The sequence below is a fragment of the Symphalangus syndactylus genome, chromosome 4, assembly GCF_028878055.3.
Source record: "Symphalangus syndactylus isolate Jambi chromosome 4, NHGRI_mSymSyn1-v2.1_pri, whole genome shotgun sequence".
Classification (NCBI taxonomy): Eukaryota; Metazoa; Chordata; class Mammalia; order Primates; family Hylobatidae; genus Symphalangus; species Symphalangus syndactylus.
In genome coordinates, this window is record NC_072426.2 from 125,910,202 (window position 1) to 125,933,141 (window position 22,940).

The 22,940-nt window shown below is 44.4% G+C and overlaps 1 protein-coding gene across 9 annotated transcripts in view; it reads right to left on the minus strand.

Moving 5' to 3' along the window:
- The window catches only part of TMEM154 (transmembrane protein 154), a 136,892-nt gene that overhangs the window by 48,801 nt on the left and 65,151 nt on the right, over positions 1-22,940 (minus strand). Inside the window, exon 7 of one of the 9 annotated variants that reach the window (XM_055276138.2) lies at positions 20,282-22,499. The exons of the other annotated variants lie outside the window; for them this stretch is intronic. Coding sequence (XP_055132113.1) covers positions 22,466-22,499 — 34 coding nt within the window. The 3' untranslated portion in view covers positions 20,282-22,465. Of the gene's footprint in view, positions 1-20,281; positions 22,500-22,940 lie in introns of those variants that run through there. 9 annotated transcript variants of the gene reach the window in all.

Here is a 22,940-nt window from a genome sequence, read left to right on the forward strand (position 1 = left end):
TATACACCCACTGTGATATTAGGAGTAATAACATCTCCCTAGGATATTATGAATAATATCGCAGGGTGTACATTTGCTGTGATACTAGGATTAATATCATCTCCCTGGGATATTATGAATAATAACACAGAGTGTACACCCACTGTGATATTAGGGGTAATATCTCCCTAGGATATTATGAATAATATCACAGGTGTACACCCACGGGATGAACCCTGGAGGCGGGTAGACTTGCCTCCCTTTCTGACCTTGTCCGATGGTGTTTTGATAACTTTGATAGTGTGATACATTTATGAAGGATAGAAGGAAAAAAGGAAATAATCATATTTTTTGCCCATTACTGATTTTTTAAAAATCCTCCCTTCCTCTGCGTGAATAGATGCATTATATTAAGAGTCAAATGGCAACCACAGTGTTATGTTCGCGTCTCTGGCCATCTTCAGATATGTCTGCCTTTGTCTTTTGTGAACTTGGCCAAGTTATTTATGCTCACACTTAATTTCTCTCTAGAAATAATGCCATTCCAGTCATTAAGAAATAGGAATTCTTGAGAGAGAGAATTCACAGGTATGGCATTATCGTGGGGAAAGTGAGCTGCTCATTTATGGAAGACATGATTAACAAAGGAAGAGAATTCTGCTTTATGTTCAGATGGCTATTTTCTTGGATCTCACTCAAATCTTGATGTCATAGTCTGGGGCAGGAATGAGCAGCAAGTAAACGCCTTCTTAAGTAGATGCAGCCAAGTATAAAAGAAAATATATCCTGTCCCTTAAAATTTAGTCTATGGACCATAAATGCTATTAGAATTGCCTCATTTCTTCTGGCAGTTTCCTAATATAATTGCCATAAGTGGAATACTTTCAATACACAGATGTTCAGTCTCCACCCAAGACCTCCTAGGTCAGAATCTATTGGGATGTGTCCCAGGCAGTGTGTGTAAAGGTTTTCTGCTGTGCCTATTCTAATTGGCTAAGAACAACTGCTCTCAATGGTTCATTCTTTGATATCCTAATTTAAAAAATCCTAAAGCATTTTCATAACTTTTTGTAATGTTTTCTTGATTCCACTGATGCCAAAATTAATTTTCCTGGTTAAAACATCACTTCAGGCTGGGCACGGTGGCTCATGCCTATAATCCCAGCACTTTGGGAGGCCAAGGCGGGTGGATCACAACGTCAAGAGATCAAGACCATCCTGACCAACATGGTGAAACCCTGTCTGTACTAAAAATACAAAAATTAGCTGGGCATGGTGGTGTGTGCCTGTAGTCCTAGCTACTTGGGAAGCTGAGGCAGGAGAATCGCTTAAACCTGGGAGGCAGAGGTTGCAGTGAGCCAAGATCCCACCATTGCACTCCAGCCTGGGCAACAAATCAAGACTCCGTCTCAAAAAAAAAAAAATAAATAACTCCAGAAGATGATTTGAAGGGCAAAATTGACAGCAAATGATCCTTGAGGGAAAAGATGGGATAGAAAGTTTGGGGACTTCACCAAGTTTCAATTTGAAAGAAGTACAGTGTGTGTGGGTTAAAATCTCTTACTCTCTGCTGACTTTATGAAATGACTTGGTATCAAGCCAGCAGTAGACAGGTGCCTCTGTGCCACCATGTATTGACTTGGCCACTGTCATTAACAGACGGTTTTAAGCATAGTGGCCCAGCACTGAGAGACTCAGCATGGCCTCTGAGCCATGCAGATGTCCCCTTTCCTGGGTGGGACCTCCAAACCTTGGGAAGAATTGGACTGAGTATCAATGGAGAGGGCCTTCCAAAGCTGTCATTCCCAACCAGTGCTCAATTCCTGCTGGAGGCACATTTCCATACACACCCAGCATTGCTGATGAGATAGGTTGCTGTCCTAGAGTGTGAGCTGTGCAAGGGTGAGAAATGGTTAAACAAGGCACAAAAGGTAGGCAAGATTGTACCAAGCTTAGGTTAACAGATATTTTCATATGTCTACAAAGCCATTTTACAGAAAAAGATCATTCTCCCTTATGTAAATCAATACCCTTTCAAAATGGAAAGACATGAAATAAGAAGGAATCACAATAGGTTGAATATACTCTGAGCTATGGTTTTCTATGTGCAGATGCCTGTCGTGAGTAGCTTGTAAAGTCAGCCACTGTGACCGTTCATGCATAGGCTTTGCTGATTTTACAAATAAATAGTAAAGCAGCCACTTTTGCAAGGGCAGGCTGCAGCCTGATGTTTGCACAGCCAGCAGAAATAATTTCTTGTGGGAGATAGAATTTCGTCGTTTAGCAATATTCCATCAAAGAAAGCTGCACCCTCAGCCACGCACACTCTCTATTTCAGGGGAGTTGGCTGCCCTTCCTCTGGCTGCTTCCCTTCTAATTAATAGGCAGCCAGCAGGTAAGTCAATGCATTTTACACAGGATGGCAGAGTAGATTCTGGAGATCTCCATATTAGGAATATTTATCATGTGAGGCAGCCATAAGGTTTTAAAACATATGTGTTGGGTTTTCTTGATTATTGAAGTAAATCATGTTCAAGAAAGAAATGTTGAAAAATAAGAAACCTTGAAAAAAATCATTCTTAATTCAGTCATTCAAAGATAACCATTCTAACACTGTAGTGTACTTTGTACCGTGTTTTTTTACACTATTGGCATTATAACATAAAATCAGTTTGCCCTTCTGCTTTCTTATACAAAATTATCTTCTACATGCTGGACATTTAGTTGCTCCTTTCTGTGATTATAAATAATGTTCCAGTGAATATTTTTCTATGCAATGTTCAGTCTATAGCTCTGATTATTTCTTTAAGGCAGATTTCAGGAGGTAGGATTTCTAGATCAAAAGATGTAAATAAATAAACAGCATGGCATTTAAACAAAGATTTTCTGGGTTCATTGGAAAACATACTGCTGGGCTTACTGGATGTATACCACTGTTTCTGGGTAAGAAAAAACACTGCCATCAGCTTTCCTCATACCAACTCTTCTTAACACTAAGGTAGCTGGTTTGATGCTTTCTCTAGAGGGGAGATGATGGAATAAGGGACCCACGCTGTCCAGCTTCCTTTTGTTCCTTCTGATCTTCTTCCTCTCATCTCTACCCTGTTCTGTGCCCTGGATGCTGATCTTTGTGAAATACATTAATGGGCTCCCTTTGCTGATGCATCTCAGTCGGGTTCAACCAATGGGAGACTCTGGCTGTAGATTGGAGGGCGGGAGGATGAAGAATAAGGGACTTTATTCCTCAGGTGCTCCCTGAAGAATTGTTGTGGGTTGTCTGCATCTTTTTCTTTTCTTATCTGCATTTTTTGGTGTCGTGAAATATACATAATATTTAACATCTTAACCGTTTTTAGATGTACAAATCACAATGTCAAGCAACCATCACTACTACCCATTTCCCAAATCTTTCATCATCCCCAACAGAAATCTCCATTTCTAAACAATAACTGCCCATTATCGACCTGCCTCCCAGCTTCCAGTAACCTTTATTCTACTTTCTGTGTCTATGAATTTGACTCTCCTGTGTACCTCATATAAGTGGGGAATCATATAACATTTGTCCTTTTATGTCTGGCTTATTTCATTTAGCATAATGTTTTCAAGGTTTATCCATGTTGTCGTATGCAGGAGGATTTCCTTCCTTTTTAAGGCCGAATAATATATTATTGTATGTATATATGCCACATTTTGTTTCTCCATTCATCTATTGATGGATTTGGGTTGTTTCCACCTTTTGGCTATTGTGAATGATGCTGCTATAAATGTTGGTGTACAATGACTGCATCCTTTTACAAGGCCAGAAATCCTGCCAGGTGGCCCTGTCCATTCAGCTACCCTGTGTTTGTTCCAATAACTGCTCCTTTTCCTTGGCCCTTTGGGCCTGAAGCGGTGGTGGCCCCCTGCTGTTTCTAATCTTGGAGGATGGCATCATCCCTTGTGGGTTTCTCTACCCCCTATCCATGACTTTGTACGTCTTCTCTATTAATTTCTTCAAATTACCCACTTTGAGTATGCCATCTATTCTCTGCCAGGATTCTGACTTTCACAGAAATTTTGCTGTAAACTGTCTTCACTTTAGACCTCTCAAGATGTACCTGAGTATATGGCCAATGCATCCCATCAGTAGATCCTGACAAACATCTGGAACTTCAAAATAATACCGATGCTCAGGCCTCTTTCAACTGCCATTGATTCAAAATATCTAGTGCTACGACCTGGAAAATTTTCATTATAAAGATGTTTCTCAGCGATTCTAATGCTGGGAAGGTCTAACATGAGTCCCCGCCATTTCAACTCTTGTTTGCAGCCCTGACCCAAGACATAGTTCTAGGTCTATTTTAAGAACTTAGGCCAATTATCCTAAGTGAATTAATGCAGAAACAGAAAACCAAATACCCCATGTTCTTGCTTACAAGTGGGAGCTAAACATGGACACGAAGATGGAAACAATAAATACTGGAGATTCCAAAAGCCAGGAGGGAGTGAGAGGGATAAGGGTTAAAAAAACCACCTATTGCTTACCACATTCACTACTTGAGCAATGGGATCATTAGAAGCCCAAACTTCAGCATACCCATGTAACAAACCTGCACATGTACCTCCTGAATCTAAAATTAAAAAATGAAAATGGCCAGGTGCAGTGGCTCGTGCCTGTAATCCCAGCACTTTGGGAGGCCGAGGCAAGCAGATCACTTGAGGTCAGGAGTTCAAGACCAGCCTGGCCAACATGGTGGAACCCCATCTCTACTAAAAATACAAAATTAATTAATTAATTAAAATATAAAAGAAGAATTTAGGCCAGCATTTCTGAACTAAAATAGTCAAGGTGAAAGTATTTGAAAATTAATCACACTTTATTCACATGCACATTCTAAATTCACTTTGTTTCATATTGGGTTGTCTTCAAAATGATCAAGCTTTTAGGAAGAACAGAGAATTACTTTCATACCTGGAGATTGTCTTCCAAGCTGCCAAAATCTTGTCCATTTTTCTCTAGGCACCGTCTTACTGTGTACCAGACTTTTTATGATTACGATTCTATGGTAGCAGTAAAGTGCTAAGTCTGAGGAGATACCGGCATGCAACCTACATACTTCTAAAGGTTGCTTAACTAACAATACTTCTTGTGCATATCTCCCAAGGTGTACAAATACAGCTGTCCTGAAGTAGAATGTCAAAAGCCACACTAGATAGCATTTCCATTCCTTTCTGGCAAACTGGCTGCAAATTTGAATAGTATTCAGAGATGATTGGGGAGCTGAAAGGCGATATAAAAAAACAGCCTTTTTTTACCTCAATATTTTGCCAAAGGCAACTCAATTCAGAGTATTACCTAATTGTTTGCTTATTACTTCATTTTCATTATCAACCCTGGGAGGTGGTAGATTTAAGTAATTCATTTAACTTCACTGATCTTCAATTTCTTCATCTTCAAAAAAGAGAGACAGAGAGACAGAAAATATTTTGCTGTACAAAAAAGCATCCAAGATCTTATCAAATTAAAAATTCTTGGTTCATGAATTCTATATTGCAAATGAGGAAATGAGGTGCAAAGGCATTTAAACGCCAACTCCGAGTTCAAAACGTGATATTATAGCAGGATTAAGCTCAAATCGAAGCCTCCTGGTTCCTAGCATTGTACGTAGGCCAAAACAAAGCCAGTCAGAAGGTTAAGGGGAATTTAATTGGCAATAAAATACATCAACAGCAAAAAGGGAGAGGAAGCAAGCAAACAAGAACTGATGCTGTAAATACTGGTCTTCCCGCACCACTGGCTAGACGGAGCAGGAGTGTGGTTGCCATGGTTAATGTAACCGCTGAGTCCTGAGGTTTTTAAAAAACATTGCAGATCAGGTGCAGTGGCTCATGCCTGTAATCCCAGCACTTTGGGAGACCGAGGCGGACAGATTGCCTGAGTTCAGGAGTTCAAGACCAGCCTGGGCAACATGACAAAACTCTGTCTCCACAAAAAATACAAAAATTAACCGGGCATGGTGGTACATGCCTGTAGTCCCAGCTACTAGGGAGGCTGAGGCACGAGAATCACTTGAACCCCAGAGGCAGAGGTTGCACTGAGCTGAGATCATGCCAGTGCACTCCAGACAGGGTGACAGGGTGAGAGACCCTGCCTCCAAAAAAAAAAAAAAAAGCAAAAAATGTTAAATATCTCTAACCTTAAGTGAACTGGATGGGAGGTGTTAAAAACGGCCAAGAGGCCCTTGTCTGGTTCACTGTGGCATTCATTCAGTTCAGCTCAGCCACTAGAAATAAGCCATGGCTCTAGATGCAATCTGAGTTGCTCCAAGGCCAGATGTGAATTATTCACAGGGCTAAAAAGTGTCCCTTCTGCGGCTTGATGAATCATTCCAAACTTAACAAACCTTTTTTGTCCTCTCATTTATAATATAAGAAGTTGAATTATTAAGTTTCTTTTCCCTTTTTTTTTTAATGAGATGGGGTTGTCGGGGGGTGGGGGGGCGGGGGTCTCATTATGTTGCCCAGGCTGATCTCGAACTCCTGGGCTCAAGTGCTCCTCCTGTCTCAGCTTCCCAAAGTGCTGGGATTACAGGTGTGAGCCACCAGTGCCTGGCCCAGAATCACTAAGTTTCCTTGCTGCTTCTTAACTTAAAAGATCAATAACCTTCATTTTCTAAGCATCTTTTTTGAGTCTGCAAGAGGCTGCCTTATAGTTAACAAAATTGCTTTCATAATAACTCAGACTATGAACTGTTGGTAAATTGAGTTTTTAATGTAATATTTAAATGTAATCATATTTGGGAATATCATATTTATCATTTGAAAAACTCGATCCTAAAACACTATCATAATCACTATAGCAAGTTACTGTTTTTAACCAGAAGTGGTTAAGAGAGATAAATGTGCCAGGTGCAGTGGCTCACGTCTGTAATCCCAGCACTTTTTGGAGGCCAAGGTAGGAGGACGGCTTGAGCCCAGGGGTTTGAGGCCAGCCTGGACAGCATGGTGAGACCCCATCTCTACAAAAAATTGTTTTAAAAATTAGCCAGGTATGGTGGTGCATTTCTGTGGTCCCAGCTACTGGAGAGGCTGAGGCAGGAGGATCACTTGAGCCCAGGAGGTGGAGGCTGCAGTGAGCCATTTTTGTGCCACGGCACTCCAGCCTGAGTGACAGAACAAGACCCTGTCTCAAAAAAAAAAAAAAAAAAAATTATTTTCAGCACATAACATATAACTTGTGTTTACTTTAAAAATCAGCCAGCGAGGTGGCTCACATCTGTAATCCCAGCACTTTGGGAGGCCAAGTCAGGTGGATTACTTGAAGTCAGGAGTTGGAGAACAGCCTGGCCAAGATAGTGAAACTCCATCTCTACTAAAAATAAAAAAATTAGCCAGGTGTGGTGGTGTGTGCCTGTAGCCCCAGCAACTTGGGAGTCTGAGGCAAGAGAATCACTTGAACCCTGGAGGCAGAGGCTGCAGTCAGCCAAGATTGCATCACTGCACTCCAGCCTGGGCAACAGAGCAAGACTGTCACCCCTCCAAAAAAAAAATAAAAATAAAAATAGAAAGTAAAGAAAATAAAAATTAGAAATACGTTTATACTGGGGGGATGAAAAACCCCAGAAAACTTCTGTTGCTCATAGGCACTGGTTTAGGAAGGTGAATTGCAGGTTGTCCCAAATACAAAAACATACTTTCACTTCTGCAGCTTGCGCAGCCTTTGACCAGCACTGATATATAACTAAATTTGAAATAATTTTGACATGCCACACCCTACCATTAACTGTTGGAGCCACTGGCACTGGCAGGAACTAGAAGGCAGTGCCGCCAAGCCCTAACATTTTTGGCTGTGAAGACAAGATAAAATAAAGCATGTATGTTCAGGACAGCTTCCTGGAAGCCAGCTGTTAGCTTTTTCCTGTCAGTGTCATTGTCAAGTTCACTTTCTGAGTGTTTTGAGCTAATTGGATAGCACTGTGAGCCCACTGATGCCTTATGTCTTCACACTGCAATGAACACATGAAACAAGAATTGAACATTCCTAATACTCCTCAATAATTTTAGTTCCTTTTGTTCTCTAGTCACCTCTTTAAAGAAACATCTTTTTCATTATAGCAGTGAGGAAATGGCTCATTGAGATATGAGCAAGCCTACGCTGACAAATCCCTACAAGAGGAAAACAGGTCCAGGCACAGTGGCTCATGCCTCTTAACACACTGAACCTGGTAAATCCCAGCACTTTGGGAAGCTGAGGTTGGTAGATCACTAGAGGTCAGGAGTTTGAGACCAGCCTGGACAACGTGTTGAAACCTTGTCTCTACTAAAAATACAAAAATTAGCCAGGCATGTAATTAGCATGTCTGTAATCCCAGCTACTCAGGAGGCTGAGGCAGGAGAATGGCTTGAACCCAGGAGGTGGAGGTTATAGTGAGCCGAGATCATGCCACTGCATTCCAGCCTGGGTGACAGAGCAAGACTCTGTCTCAAAAAACAAACAAACAAACAACAAGCAAACAAAAAACAGGATGAAAGGTGATGAGCACCACCTTGCTGATGAGACGGTAAGGGACTGCTTCCTCCATGGTAGATAGGAAGGATGAGCCTGAGGGTCTCGGGGGTGATGCCAGGTTTATTGTGTTGGATCACGATGTGGGCTCCTGTTGAGAGCATATGGTGAGACTACACTCTTGAGGTCAGAGGGAGGAACTTTCTCAATGGGCTGTGTGTGTATGTGTGTGTGTGTGTGTGTGTGTGTGTGTGTGTATTGGGGGGATTATCCCAGGGAAAAGGCTGGCCGTCAGTAGACGACCAGAAATTCGAGGGCAGGCAGGCGAACAGCACTAGCAGCCCCTTCTTCTCATACCCTTCACTTACTCTTCAGGCCAGGATTTAGAAGTAATTTTTTTGACCCCATCCCTCTGGGGAAGGGAATAAGACAGACTCCATTGCAGAGGCAGCCCAGGAGCAACGTGTCGGGGTACCTCTGTCCGAGAGCCAGAGGAGGTGGTGACCTGTTGTTACTCTGAGTATCCATTCAGTCTTGCTTTAAGGATTTCAGCCCAGTTGTGGATGTGCTGTGAAGAATTAAAGGTAGAGTTGTGTGTCTTCACCAGGTTCAGTGTGTTACGAGGGTGAGCTTCAGTCTCAAGTGGGACCGTCTTAAGGGATGGTGAATGTCAGGGAGCAGAGGGGAGGCATCTGGCTTTTCCCTCTGTTGCTAACCTTGAGACAGTTTGCAGAGCAGGTGGGCAGGGGACACTTGAGCCAGACTTTGTAGATTTATGTCTCATTCTCCTTACCAACTACTTATTGACCTTGGGCACTTTACACAGCCTCTCTGGGCCTCCATTTTATTGTCTGTGAAAGTGGCATAATAAGTAACAGGTTGATTGTGAGAATTAAAGGAGTTTCTTTGGTAATCTATAATGCTGTGTAGTGTTGGCTTGTATTTTAAGATGAAGAATGCTGGTGATTTCCTTACAATAGGATTCGCAGGAACACTGGTGAAGGGTGAGCAGCTGTGGGAGCAAAGCCAAAGAAGAGGAAGGGTGGGAAGAAGATCAGAGAAAAGGAAGATGTGGCCGCCCATGGCAACGGGTGGGAAAAGGTTAAAAAGGACACCCTGGCAGGGCGCGGTGGCTCACGCCTGTAATCTCAGCACTTTGGGAAGACGAGGCAGGTGGATCATGAGGTCAGAAGATCGAGACCATCCTGGCCAACATGGTGAAACCTCGTCTCTACCAAAAATACAAAAAAATCAGCTGGGTGCGGTGGCGCGTGCCTGTAGTCCCAGCTACTTGGGAGGCTGAGGCAGGAGAATCACTTGAACCAGGGAGGCAGAGGTTGCAGTGAGCCAAGATTGCACCACTGTACTCCAGCCTGGCAATAGAATGACACTCCGTCTCAAAAATAAATAAATAAATAAATAAATAAACAGAAATAAATAAATAAATAAATAAATAAATAAATAAATAAATATGACAACCTAAGCTGCCACCTCCTGGGGAAATGTCATGGCATCCTTGTTTCTGCCCAGTGGGGAAAAGGGCAGGGTGGGCTTTCAGCTTGGACCGCAGTATTCCCACTAAACAGAGCAGAGGATAACTCTTCTCCTTTGCCACAAAAAGAAGCCCAGAAGGGTTGGGCAAGAGTGCCAAGGTTGGAGGGTCAAGCCTGTAGAAACAGAGACTGTGTTCCTAGAGTGAGAACAACTAGCAGCAGGCAATTTCCCCAACATGTCACAGGAAGCATCTCTTTCGAGTAATACAATTTACACAATTTCAAGGTCCATGAGGCATCCCAGCAAAGCCTGGCTTGGAAAAAGAACACCCAGATAGTGAGTGTAGTGGGTTGAACTATGGCCCCCTACCAATATGTCCAAGTCCTCAGCCGTGGTACCTGTACATATGACCTTATTTGGAAAAATGGTCTTTGCAGATATAATTCAATTAAGGATCTTGAGGTGAGATTATTCTCACCTCATTAACCAGGTGGACCCTAAATCCAAAGGCAAGTGTCTTTGTAAGACGAGGAGAAGACACAGAGATACAGAGAGAAGACCCTGTGGAGATGGAGGTGGAGACTGGAGTGATGCAGGCACAAGCCAAGGAATGCCAAGGTTGCCTGCAGCTGCTGGAGGCTGGGAGGGAGGCCTGGAACAGAGAGGGAACCCCTTCTGATGTGTGGATTTTGGACTTCAGCCTCCAGAGCTGTGAGAGAATATATGTATTTTTTTAACGGTGCCCAGTTGGTGGGTAATTTGTGATGGCAGCCCCAGGAAACTGACACAGTAGGGGACCAGCAGACCTTGTATGTCACACGAAAAGCACAGTTGAGAACCAGACTCCCCTGATAACTAAGGGTTTTCATCATTTCCTTTGGGAGTTGCCACACCAGATATCCTTTAGAGCAGGGGTCCCAAACCCTCACCAGGTACCAGTCTGTGGCCTGCAGGGAACTGGGCCTCGCAGTAGCAGCGGTGGGGGAGTGAGCATTACCGCCTGAGCTCTGCCTCCTGCCAGATCAGAGCAGCAATAGAGTCTCAAGAGCACGACCCCTACTGTGAATTGCACACGTGAAGGATCTAGGTTGAGCACTCCTTATGAGAATCTAATGCCTGATGATCTGAGGTGGAACAATTTCATCCCAAAACTATCCATGCCCCTCTGCCTTGTGGAAAAATTGCCTTCCATGAAACCAGTCCCTGATACCAAAAAGGCTGGGGACTGCTGCTTTAGAGTCTGGGTTTAAGGTCATGCTATTGTAAAATACAGAAAGTTTTCATTCCATAGGGAGGGTTGGTTTATTTGAATCCACTCCTGTTGCACTCCAGGAATCTTGAGTGGGAAAGCCCTCAGGATATAGACATTCCTTTCTAACTCCTGCCAGGCAAACAGCCCTTGGGAGAGGCTGCTGCCTAGCGATTCTGGCTCGTTTCTGGCTGCTCCCTACTATTTGCAGAAGACTGTACTAATGGAAAGTTCCGGCGCAGATAGGCCTCTTGACACGACAGGTTTCCTATCAAGGAAAGGGAGCACCTTGCCCTCCTGGATCTGGGTTGCAGTCATTATTTCTGCTCTAAGCAAACACCCATCTCTCCCCCAAGCTGCCTTTCAGTGGGCTTCCTAGAAACACCTATGAAATGGTTTCTCCTGCAGTCAGAGAAGGCTGGGAAGCCTGCCTTCCTGAGGGGAGGGCCCCTGCAGTGCAGTTTGGTAAGCACCTTGATGGCAGGAACCCTGCCCTATGCTCTGCCCTGTCTCCAGGGCTCTCCAGGCACCCAGCACACAGTTCAGGTTCAGGGTGCACCTGTGGAGCCCTTTTCTCCAGGTGCCAATGAGAATTTCCACAGGAGCCAACTCCAACAGTAGGGTGGAGGGCTCCTGTGGTGAGATTAGGGTTTGCACAGACCAGCTCTGGGGCAGACGCTTGAGGGAGGGGATTGCATAAAAAACTGCATCCCCATCTGTTTCTGCTGCCCTTTCCACGCCAAACTTTAAGCTTCTATTAGAGAATTACCTAGCTGGCCACAGAGAGGAAGGACAGAGAGCCCGGCGCAGGTCCTCTGTCCATGAAAACAGAGGTGCCAGCTTCCAACGTGAAGGATGGCCCATCACTAGATGGATGCAAAGATGACATTCGGAGCCACTTCATTTTCAAATGGGCAAAAGCAAAGCAACGGCCCTTCCTTTTCATCTGGCAGGGTATTTTCTTCACGCAGCAGCACTTAGCAACGGCTTCATCCCTCCTGATTAGTGCTGCCATTAGAGAAATGATTCCTCAGCACAGTGAGTCATCTCGGAGCCTGACAACTGTAACCATTCCAGATGGTGAGAACATCAATGACCATAATGGCCCTTCCTGTCAGTGTTTGCTGTGGATTGTTCTCGGAACCACAGGGGACAGACACAGGCTTGTAGCCTGTAGAGATTTACAAGGGGTGACTGCAAAGTGATGACACTGATTCCACAAGCCACATGTGGAAGTCAGTTGCCTTTTCTGTATAGTCACAGTTTTCTTGAGGGGGCAGAACACAACATCAACCGGGAGAGGCAAAGAATGAAAAGACGCATGCGACCCAGCAGAACACCAGGCAAGAAATAAGAAACAGGTGCTCAGACGGTCTCTGGGACAGAGCTGTCAACATGAGGGCTCTTTGCAGGCTTCTTTCATAGACAGACTTGCAGTCCTCAGAGGAAAAGAGAGGCATCCAAGATGTGTGCCTTTCAGTGTGAAGGGATAAAAAAAAAGAAGCAATCTGTGGTTACTCATGTAGACAGCAAAAAGTCCAACATCTTGGCATTTCAGATTTTCAGGGAAAGATATGCCAAGTTAAAGAAAAATAAAGCTAGTTTTTAGAATTTGTGGAAATGACTTCATGAAGCTGGTTAAATTAAGCAATTTCCCCCCACCTGAATTTCTGGCTCCTTGGGAGAGCTGTAAGAACGTTCTAAGCACAGCTGAATTTATTTTACCAATTTTCAGGCTTACGTTATAAAAAATAGTATAGGCGAAACCTCATCATCATTATGGCAAAGTGAAGTGCTCATTTCACAATGGGTTGTTTCAAGTTAATACTAAATCAACTGAGCAGCCACTAGAAAGATGAGGCATTGGCTTAATTCCTTGTTACAGAGATAGCAGCTGAGTTAATATATACATGGAGATGCTGGCAGACGGTTCCTTTTGGTAATAATATTCATTTTTATGAATGGCTCATTTATTTTTTATGCATTCCTCTTTAGCCCTGCCCTCATTTCTCCCCTCTGTACTAAGTCTGGGTCCCAGGACTCTGAAGGTGGAAGAGGAAGGATGCTGTTGCATGCTAATGGGGAGGAGGCTGCCACCCAGGACAGCTCCAAAGCAGTGAAAAATGAGGAGAAAAAAAGATGAGGAAAACAACTCAGTGGCAGAAATTGGGTGCCAGTCAGCTGGTTATTTACTGAGTCTACGCCCAGTGTGTCTTTGTAGGTGTGTTTGTTTCAAATCCAGGCAGTGACGCATGGTTACAGTGAAGATCTGTCTGCTCACCTCCTGCAGGGGGAACTTAATATGCGCACGGCGTTTTATCTCTTTCATCTAATCAACTGAAGAACGAGAGGAGCATACTCTCATTTGAGGTACAACCCTCAAAGAAAAATGCATCAGACCTTTGTCTTCAAAGTGACTGGGGCAGGATGGAGAGAGGCTGTCAATTGCTCCAGCTTTTCTTGCGGCTGCCCGTACGTTTACAGCAGAGCCCTGAAGGGTCTGATCAACACTGTTAAGCAGTTTCTGTGTTTTGTCTGCCTACCAGGCTATTCGCTTTCCCAGAGTGTCAGTGTTCACCAGCACTTCAGCAGGAGGGCACTGGGCCTGCCCCTGGTTATCCCCCAGAACATTTCTTCCTCTCTGCTTGGCTCTCCCTCCACAGAGTCGTCCTGTGGAACACAGATGCCAATGGGAACACCGGAAAAAGGATGGTTAAGGAGCTCTTTGGGCTCACAGGCCACAGCTGCAGGAGAGCTGAGACTCCTCAAACAGATGAGAGGCAGCCGAGCAAAGTGGTTAAGAACTTCAGCTGCGGAGGCAAATGGCCTTGCCTGGAATCCTGGGTCTCTGCTGACTAGATGTGTGACCCTCAGCAAGTTGCTTAACCTCTTTGTGCCTCGGTTTCTGGGAGATGAGTAGAATAATAGTATTTCCCTCATAGGCTTGTTGTGAGGTTTAAATGGGTTAACGCAGGTAAATTACTTAGAACGTTACCTGGTGTTATGGTCTGAACGTTTGTGTTTCCCCAAAATTCATGTGTTGAAATCTAATCACCAAGATGGTGGTATTTGAAGCTGGGATCTTTGGGAGGTGATTAGGTCATAAGGACAGGGCCCTCATGAATGGGATTAGTGCCCTTTTAAAAAAGACCCCAGGCTGGGCACAGTGACTCACGCCTGTAATCCCAGTACTTTGAGAGGCTGAGGCCGGAGGATTGCTTGAGTCCAGGAGTTTGCCCAGCCTGGGTAACATAGTGAGACCCAGTCTCTACAAAAAATAAAAAAGTTAGGTCAGGCATGGTTGTTCATGCCTGTAATCCCAGCACTTTGGGAGGCCAAAACAGGTGGATCACTTGAGGTCAGGAGTCCTAGACCAGCGTGGCCAACAAGGTGAAATCCCATCTCTGTTAAAAATACAAAAATTAGCCAGGCATGGTGGTGCATGCCTGTAATCCCAGCTACACAGGAGGCTGAGGCAGGAGAATCACTTGAACCCTGGAGGTGGAGATTGCAGTAAGCTGAGATCGTGCCACTGCACTCCAGCCTGGGCAACAGAGTGACACTCTGTCTCAAAAAAAAAAAAAAAAAGTTAGCTGGGTGTGGTGGCACATGCCTGTAGTCCCAGCTACACCAGAGGCTGAGGTGGGAAGATGGCTTGAAGCTGGGAGGTTCAGGTTGCAGTGAGCCATAATTGCACCTCTACACTACCCTGGGCAACACAGCGAGACCCTATCTCTAAAAATAAAAATAAAAAGACTCCAGAGAGCTAGTTAGCCCCTTCCACCGTATAAGGATGCAGCAAGAAGGTATCATCTGTGGCCAAGGAAACAGGCCCTCACCAAATACCAAATCTGCAGGCACTTTGATCTTGGACTTCCCAGCCACCAGAACTGTGAGAAATAAATTTCTATCATTTACAAGCCACCTGGTCTATGGTATTTTGTTATAGCAGCCAGGCTGACTAAGACAAATGGCACAAAGTTTTACCTACTGTTATTAGCTCAGCTTCCCGTATCAGGCAGTTCCTGATTTAAACACCAAGAAATGCCCACTTGTACTTATCACCCTAAACTTCACCAGCAATAAGAAGACCCCCATCAGGGAAAATTAAGCATCCCTGTCTTACCCTCTCAGATCCATAATGAAGAGAGCTGGTCTTTTAAAGTAATTGTCCTTGGCCAGGCTTGTGCCTGTAATCCCAGCACTTTGGGAGGCAGAGGTGGGCGAATCACCTGAGGTCAGGAGTTCAAGACCAGCCTGGCCAACATGGTGAAACCCTGTCTCTACTAAAAATACAAAACTCCCAGCACTTTGGGAGGCCGAGACAGGCAGATCACAAGGTCAGGAGTTCAAGACCAGCCTGGCCAAGATGGCGAAACCCTGTCTCTACTAAAAATACAAAAAAATTATCCCGGCATGGTGGCGGGTGCCTGTAATCCCTGCTACTCAGTAGGCTGAGGCAGAGAATTGCTTGAACCCGGGAGGCGGAGGTTAAAGTGAACCGAGATGGCACCACTGCACTCCAGCCTGGGCGATAGCGTGAGATTTTGTCTCAAAAAAAAAACCAAAAAAACAAAAACAAAAATTAGCTGGGCATGATGGTGCGTGCCTGTAGTCCCAGCTACTCAGGAGGCTGAGACAGGAGACTCTCTTGAACTCGGGAGGTAGAGGTTGCAGTGAGCCGAGATCGTGCCACTGCACTCCAGCCTGGGCAATAGAACAAGACTCTATCTCAAAAAAAAAAAAAAAATTAAATTAAATTAAAATTAAAAATAATAAAATAAGTAAATAAAGTAATTGTCCTTGGATACTAGGGGAGAAAAGCTTGAGTGATGTTTTCCCTCCGCTGGGAAACTGAAAAGTGCTCCTCTTCCAGGACTCAAAGTTGGCCATCACCCTACTTGTGTTGTCATCTCATCAGGCCTTTGGGGGCTCAGCTGGCACTGTTCAGGGACTGCTAAAAATGCCCGATAGGTCAAAGCAGATCTTGCGGCTGGAGGACTCACACTTTAAAGGAGATAAGACATTCATTCATAGGGAGCAGTCAGATAATATAGTAGGCAGGCTCTGATCAATCTTCCCCAATGTGTGGTTGAGAGCGGGGTGCTCAGGTGCTCAGGAGAGAGAGAGGTCAGTGCAAACAGCTCAGCCCCGCTAATCTCAACACTTGCCCTTCAGAACTCTTTCTCAGGGATAATAAGGTTTTCTCTTATTTTCTTCTCCTCCTCCTCTTTCTTCTAGAATTTATTTGCTATATGTTTCAGAGAAAGACTCAGAATATTGAGGCTGGATAAGAGCTTAGAGTGGCTTTTCTCGAAGTGTGGTCATCAGACTCCCTGCTTGAGAATTATCTGGAGTGTTCATTAAAACTGCTGATTTCTGGGCCAAACCCTGGGCTACTTAATTAGACTCTGGGGCAGGGGGGTGCACTGGGACTTTGCAGTTTTAAGAAGTTGCATAGATGCTTTTTACGCACACTTTAGCATGAGAACTGTTGATGTGGAAGTAATTTAGCTTCTTTATTTTGCCAATGGGGAAACTGAGGCCCAGAGAAATGAAACTGCTTTCCCAAAGCCACCCAGCTAGTTAGTGGCAGAAGCAAAAGCCCATAGGAGAGGAAATGCAGGAATGTTCTTATTGCAGAGAGGGCTTCAGGCTTTCTGGATGTGAAACCTTCACAGATAATCTAATATTGAGTTCCATTTCCTCTCCAGCTGGCATATAGTCCTGGCTACAGCAATGTGGGACTTATTGCCATATTTTACAACAGACATAAATCCTGCATTTCCAAATAAAATTAGAATCTAGTTTATGCCCAATGAAAATAAATTAATTTTAATGAGACTCTCGCTTTTAGTGTTTACAGATTTTTGCATGTTTCATTTGGTAATTTAATACTATTTTACCTTGAGTGTTGATATTAAGTTGATGAAGTGGCTTTTAAGACAATAAAGAAAAGGCCATAAATATAACTGTTTCCTACCATTTTAAATTTTAAAATAGTTACTAATTATAACACAAAACCAGGTAAAGTAGCAAATGATAGAGAGATGGGAAAATGGCAGAGGTAAAGGGGGAAGGTGGGAAACATACAGCTACAGGGCAGATATCTGTATATGTGACCCCAAACTCATGATGTCTGATAAAGAGGCACTGAGGCCATGCATTTTTCTTCATATTGCAAGTAGCTCGAGGCCAGATTCTATGGTTTCTGTCTTCTTTAGGCTGTCCCTCAACACTAAGTTCGGTCTTCTGTAAACACTCAAAATGTGTTGCATGAACGGGAGAAGAAGCTGATAAAGATGGAATAGTGAGAAAGGGGGTATATGAGGAAATGTGAGGGTGAGAAAAGGAAAATGAAATCAAGGAGTGGAGGAAGCATGTGTCTAACTCTCCTTTATGGGACTGGTGTATTTAGAACGGGATCAAATGTCACAGAGGAGAGTAGCGTGGTTTGGCAGGAAGGCCACAGGAAGTCCAAGGCAACATCAGTGCTTGTAGGGCAAATATGGGAAGCTAGAGTAATGAAATTTAAAGCTAGGGTGTATAAGAAACCACCTATCTAGCTTTATGTCTGTCATTGAGCAAATCACCAAACCATCTAAGATAAATAGCTTTCTGTTCCAATTTCATTCATTAGTGTTTCATTTGTTCAGATTCATTTATTCCAAAAATATTTATTGCTTTCCAAAAATAGTGATAAGAATGACTGCCATTTATAGCGTGCCTATTTTATGCCATTACCCCATTACACAGATGAGGACCGAGGATCAGGCAAGCTGGGTAACTCACCCAAAGTCACACAGCTGGGATTCAACCCCAAGCCTGCTCCATCCCAGACTCTCCTCTGAGTTGCTGTAGTGTCGCCTAAAGTCAGCCCTTAACTCAGGCACGCTCAGGTGGAGCTTCTGCAAATTCCCCATGGTCTTTTCCGTCACTTACTTCCTCAGGAGGAGCTAATTCTGGCCCCAGCTCTGCCACACACGTCGTGTGTGGTCTTGGCCAAGGCGGGGACTGGACTAGGCGATTGCTGAGATTCCTTGCTCCTCTAAAATTCTGTATGTCTATTACTGGCTACTGTCATTCCTCTCAGTCAGGAGCACATTCTCTCTAGACCTTGGCTGTCTCCTGTAGTAGTAAAATAAGCCATTGCCCACCCAATAGCTCTCCTTCTCCTTCTTTTTTTTTTTTTTTTTTGAGACGGAGTCTTGCTCTGTCAGCCAGACCAGAGTGCAATGGCGTGATCTCGGCTCACTGCAACCTCCGCCTCCCAGGTTCAAGCATTTTCTCCTGCCTCAGCCTCCCAGGTAGCTGGGACTACAGACCCGTGCCACCATGCCCGGCTAGTTTTTGCATTTGTTAGTAGAAATGGGGTTTCGCCATGTTAGCCAGGCTGGTCTCAAACCCCTGGCCTCAAGTGATCTGCCCATCACGGCCTCCCAAAGTGCTGGGATTATAGGCGTGAGCCACGGCGCCCGGTCCATTATTCTTTGGTAACAGAATCCCTGACTTTAAGGTAGCAATGTACCTCCTAAAAGGCCACATTTTCCAGCTTTCCTGGAAGTAAATGCACCCTTTTCTAAATTTTGGCCAGTGAGATGTAAGTGGATCAGGGTTTTCGGAGAGTTCATTTCACCTTCCCCCGTCTTCCTTCCTGCTGCCAGGAAGGATGTTTTGATGACTACCAAAGGAGAATTTGAGGATAGAACCCACATGCTAACAACGGCGGCACAGAGAGATGGAGCATGATTCTCAGATGACCATGGAGCCGGCCTACCCGCCCTGGACTTTCTATCTTTGAACTGCTTGTTTTCTTTTTTTCTTTTTTTTTTTCTGAGATAGGGTCTCGCTCTGTTGCCCAGGCTGGAGTATAGTGGCATAATCAGGGCTCACTGCAGACTTGCTTCTTGAGCTCAAGCAATCCTCCCACCTCAGCCTCCAGAGTAGCTGGGACTACAGGCACATGTGACCATGCCCAGCTAATTAAAAAAAAAAAAAAAAATTGTAGAGAGGAGGAGTGGGGGTGAAGATTTTACTATGTTGCCCAGGGTAGTCTTGAACTCCTGGGATCAGGTGATCTTCACTCCTCAGCCTCCCAGGGTATTGAGATTACAGGCATGAGCTGCTGAGCCCAGCCCCAAACTGCTTTCATGTGGGAGAAAAATAAACCCTTACATATTAAGCCTTTATCCTTTTGGATTTTTTTTTTCTACATGAAGGCAAACTAATTCTTATGGATACATCTTCAAACTCTTCATTCTTTATTTTCCTGGCTGTAATATGTCCCTTAAACTGTGGTGGTAAATTTGTTATGGCCTGCTGGACAAATTGATAACCTGCTGGCACCTCCAAGTCAATATGTACAATGCCGGACTCATAATCACCCCTGGGAAACTGTTTCCCCTGTGTTCCCTGTTGCTGTAAATGGCAACACCACTTTACCTGTCACTAGTGATTAAAAAGCCTGGTGTTATCTTTCATCCTCTTATTTATTCAGTTACCAAATCTTTCAGATTCTCCGTTCATTGATCTAACATTTTAAGAGCATATTATCTCAAGAGATGATTGATGCTGAGGATACAAGAATAAGCCAAACAGACATTTACCCCTTGTCAGGAAGCTTACAATCAAGACAGGCATTACTTAAATAATCATGCAAACAATTGTAAAATTGCCACTGGGTCAAGTACTACAAAGAAAAGGTACTGAGAATACACACTGAGCTAAAATCTGAAGGATGAATGGAACCTAACATGGTAAAGAGTAGGGAAGGCAGTCACACTTCTGGCAGAGTAAACAGCAGGTGAGAAGGAAGGGGCTGATATACTCCATGAGTGAAAAGAAGGCTGTTGGCTGAAGCTCTAGGAGCCAAAGAGGCAAAGGCACAACGCAGACCGTGCTGACTTTGAGCTTCCTTTCAAACCAATGGGAAGCCATTTGAAAGGTTTTAAGCAGCAAAGGGAGGGTTGGCAGTGACCTGATCACTCTGCAGTGCCCTTCCTCTTTCTTTCCTCCTCTTTTCTTGATTCCCCCTGCTGCTGCGCTCATTTTCTCTCTCCTGCCTTCTCTTCCTGAACTCCCCCTCCACAGGCTGAGGACCATTCTTCAAATCCCAGTGTTGATCATTTGACTCCCATTCTTATTTGTTTTATTGTTGTTGTTTTTATTTACACATGAAGGCAATTTATTAACAGACAATATTTTGAGGACTCCTGCTCCCAGGTGGTGACCATGGCAATCCTCCTTCCTCTAGTGCTGTTGGAGGGGAATGGAAGTGACATCCTCGATCTGCCCCGATCTTCATCCCCAAGCAGGCAAGGGTTCTGAGGTTCCTAGGTCCAGGGTGCTTGGTCCTATTTCCTGCTGTGGCCTGGAGTTTGCAAATGTGTAGGGCAGTAATGCCCCAGCTCCTTGCACTACTGGGCTACCTCCTGGGCAGCCAACATGGCAGTGTGTGGTGAGGATTCATCCTGTCACCTTTCATCTTCATCCTGGCAGCCACATGGCAGGTAGTTCCCTTGCCAGAAACGTCAGTGACATGGACAAAGCTGTCATTGAAGGAGACAAAGATGTGGCAGGCACCAAATACATTCTCTCCTTCAACCACCTGAGGTCCGAGGCTGATGACCTGTTCTTCCTTTTTCTTCTTCCTCTTAGAGGGACCATTTCTGTGCACTGTCTCCAGACAGAATAAGGGGAAGAGGATCCATTCTTAAAAGCCTCCACAAGCTCCTCACTTCCTACTAAATGCAATCCAACTTGCCAAACCAGAGTTCAAGGGCTCTTCAAGGAGGCCCTAGCCACTGGTGCAGACTTCATCGCCTGCCACTCCCCCTGTGCACCCTGAGTGCTGCAGCCAAGCCATGCAGTCCTGCGCTTTCCGACTCACACCTTCCTCACACCCTCCCCAGGGCGGGAATGCCATTTTCTTGAAGGGCCTTTTGTCCTTTAAGACCCAGCTCAAACTCAACTGCTCTCTCCAACCCAGAGTCATCCATCTCTTCTTCCTGTGTCTGAGCACTGTAAATGCTCCTCGGGAACCTGCTACTCTGTGTTTGGGCACAAGCCTTATCTCCTGAATCAACTTGTTGACAGGAGGATCCTGGCTTCCTTTTTGTACCCAAGAGGGCTCACTGTGCCCTACTTAGACAAGGGGCTCAGGAAATGTCAACTGAAGCAACAAATGAATGACACTCAAATAAGTGGGTGAATAGTATCCAGGGTCACACTTGGCACAATTCTTTTGCAGTTGATGTCCATGATATATCTTCAATGTGATGCTGGTAACATACAGGCTGATGTGGGACACAGACTACCTGTGTTCAACTCTCAGCTTGTCCACAAGCTACCTGTGTGGCCATGGACAAGTCGCCTCATTTCTCTGTGCCCCAGTATCCCTATCTGTAAAATGGGGGCAATAGTTTACTGGTGTCCTGGGGAGTTAAGCAAGTTAATTCACATGAAGCACTTAGAAAAGTGCCAGTCACAGAGTGAGTACTCAATAAAAGTCTTCATCATCATCTCATCATTCCTGCTTAGAATGACTCTCACTGTGGGAGAATGCCTGCTGTGACCCAGGCACCTACAAAATAACACTTGGGCTCAGACTTCGGGGCAGCATGATCTACCAACCGTCTAGGAGGGAGCCACCCAGCAACTCTCTATCTTAAAAAAATGCACCTGTCACGTCCTCCGTCTTGTCCCACAGACTTCCAGTTTGTGCTCTTTCAGCTACTGGACTGTGAACTCCTCAAGTGCAGAGACTGCAATAGTAACAGACAGCATGACAGAATCCTAACCACACTCTAGGCACTCACTGTTCAGAGCATTCGTATCTATCAACTCAAGTCATTTTTCCAAAAGTCTGTGGGGGACCTGGGGCACCAAGAGGTTAGGTAACCTGTCCAGAGGCACAGAAGCAGCTTTAAACCCAGACAGTCTGGCTCCAGGGGCCATCGACTTTTCTACAATATCTCACCTCCTCTCTGTATCTTTAACTCCTGGTGTATAGTAGGCACTCAGGAAAATGTTTGCTGAATGAGTGAATCCTAGTGGCATCTTGAGGGAAGCCTTCTAGTATTTTCTCTGTCCAGGATTTCTGACTAGCTTCCTCTCCCACTGACCCTTCCACTGCAGCTAATAAATGCTCCTTCTCTTTTCAGGAAACCATTGCATGCTCCCTCTGGGCTTCTGGAGGAAGTCATCCTGTGTAACTCCATGCTGTGGTCCACTTCCAGACCCTTCTCACTTTCTCTTTCTTAGAAAGAGATAGGTGGAGACTCCGACACACTCCTGAAAATGAAAATTGCTTTGCTAGGCTGGTGGAATTCAAAATCATTTTTTAAAATGATAATTTAAAAAATTTAACTGGATTTTATTTGCAATATACATTTTTTTACTCTGTGAAATGTGTATATGTTAATTGTAGAAATTATAGCAACTACAGAAGTATACAAGGAACGGAATTTAAAATGGAGGCTAGTTTTGCTCTTTACACAAAATATTATTTCATGTTAAATGATCCTTACAGCAAAAACATGAAAAGAATCTAAATGATTAGACATTATGCATTATGGGAAGAAAAAATGTTTCCAGTTCTGCCTTGTTCCCATTTAGCTTCTCAGGGTCTTGACAACTGCCTTAACATCCTCCTCTCCTGCCCTAACTGGTGAATTGAGCCACAAGGTGAATACAGAGGCCCAGAAAGTTCCCTGATTCTCCCATAGTTTCCAA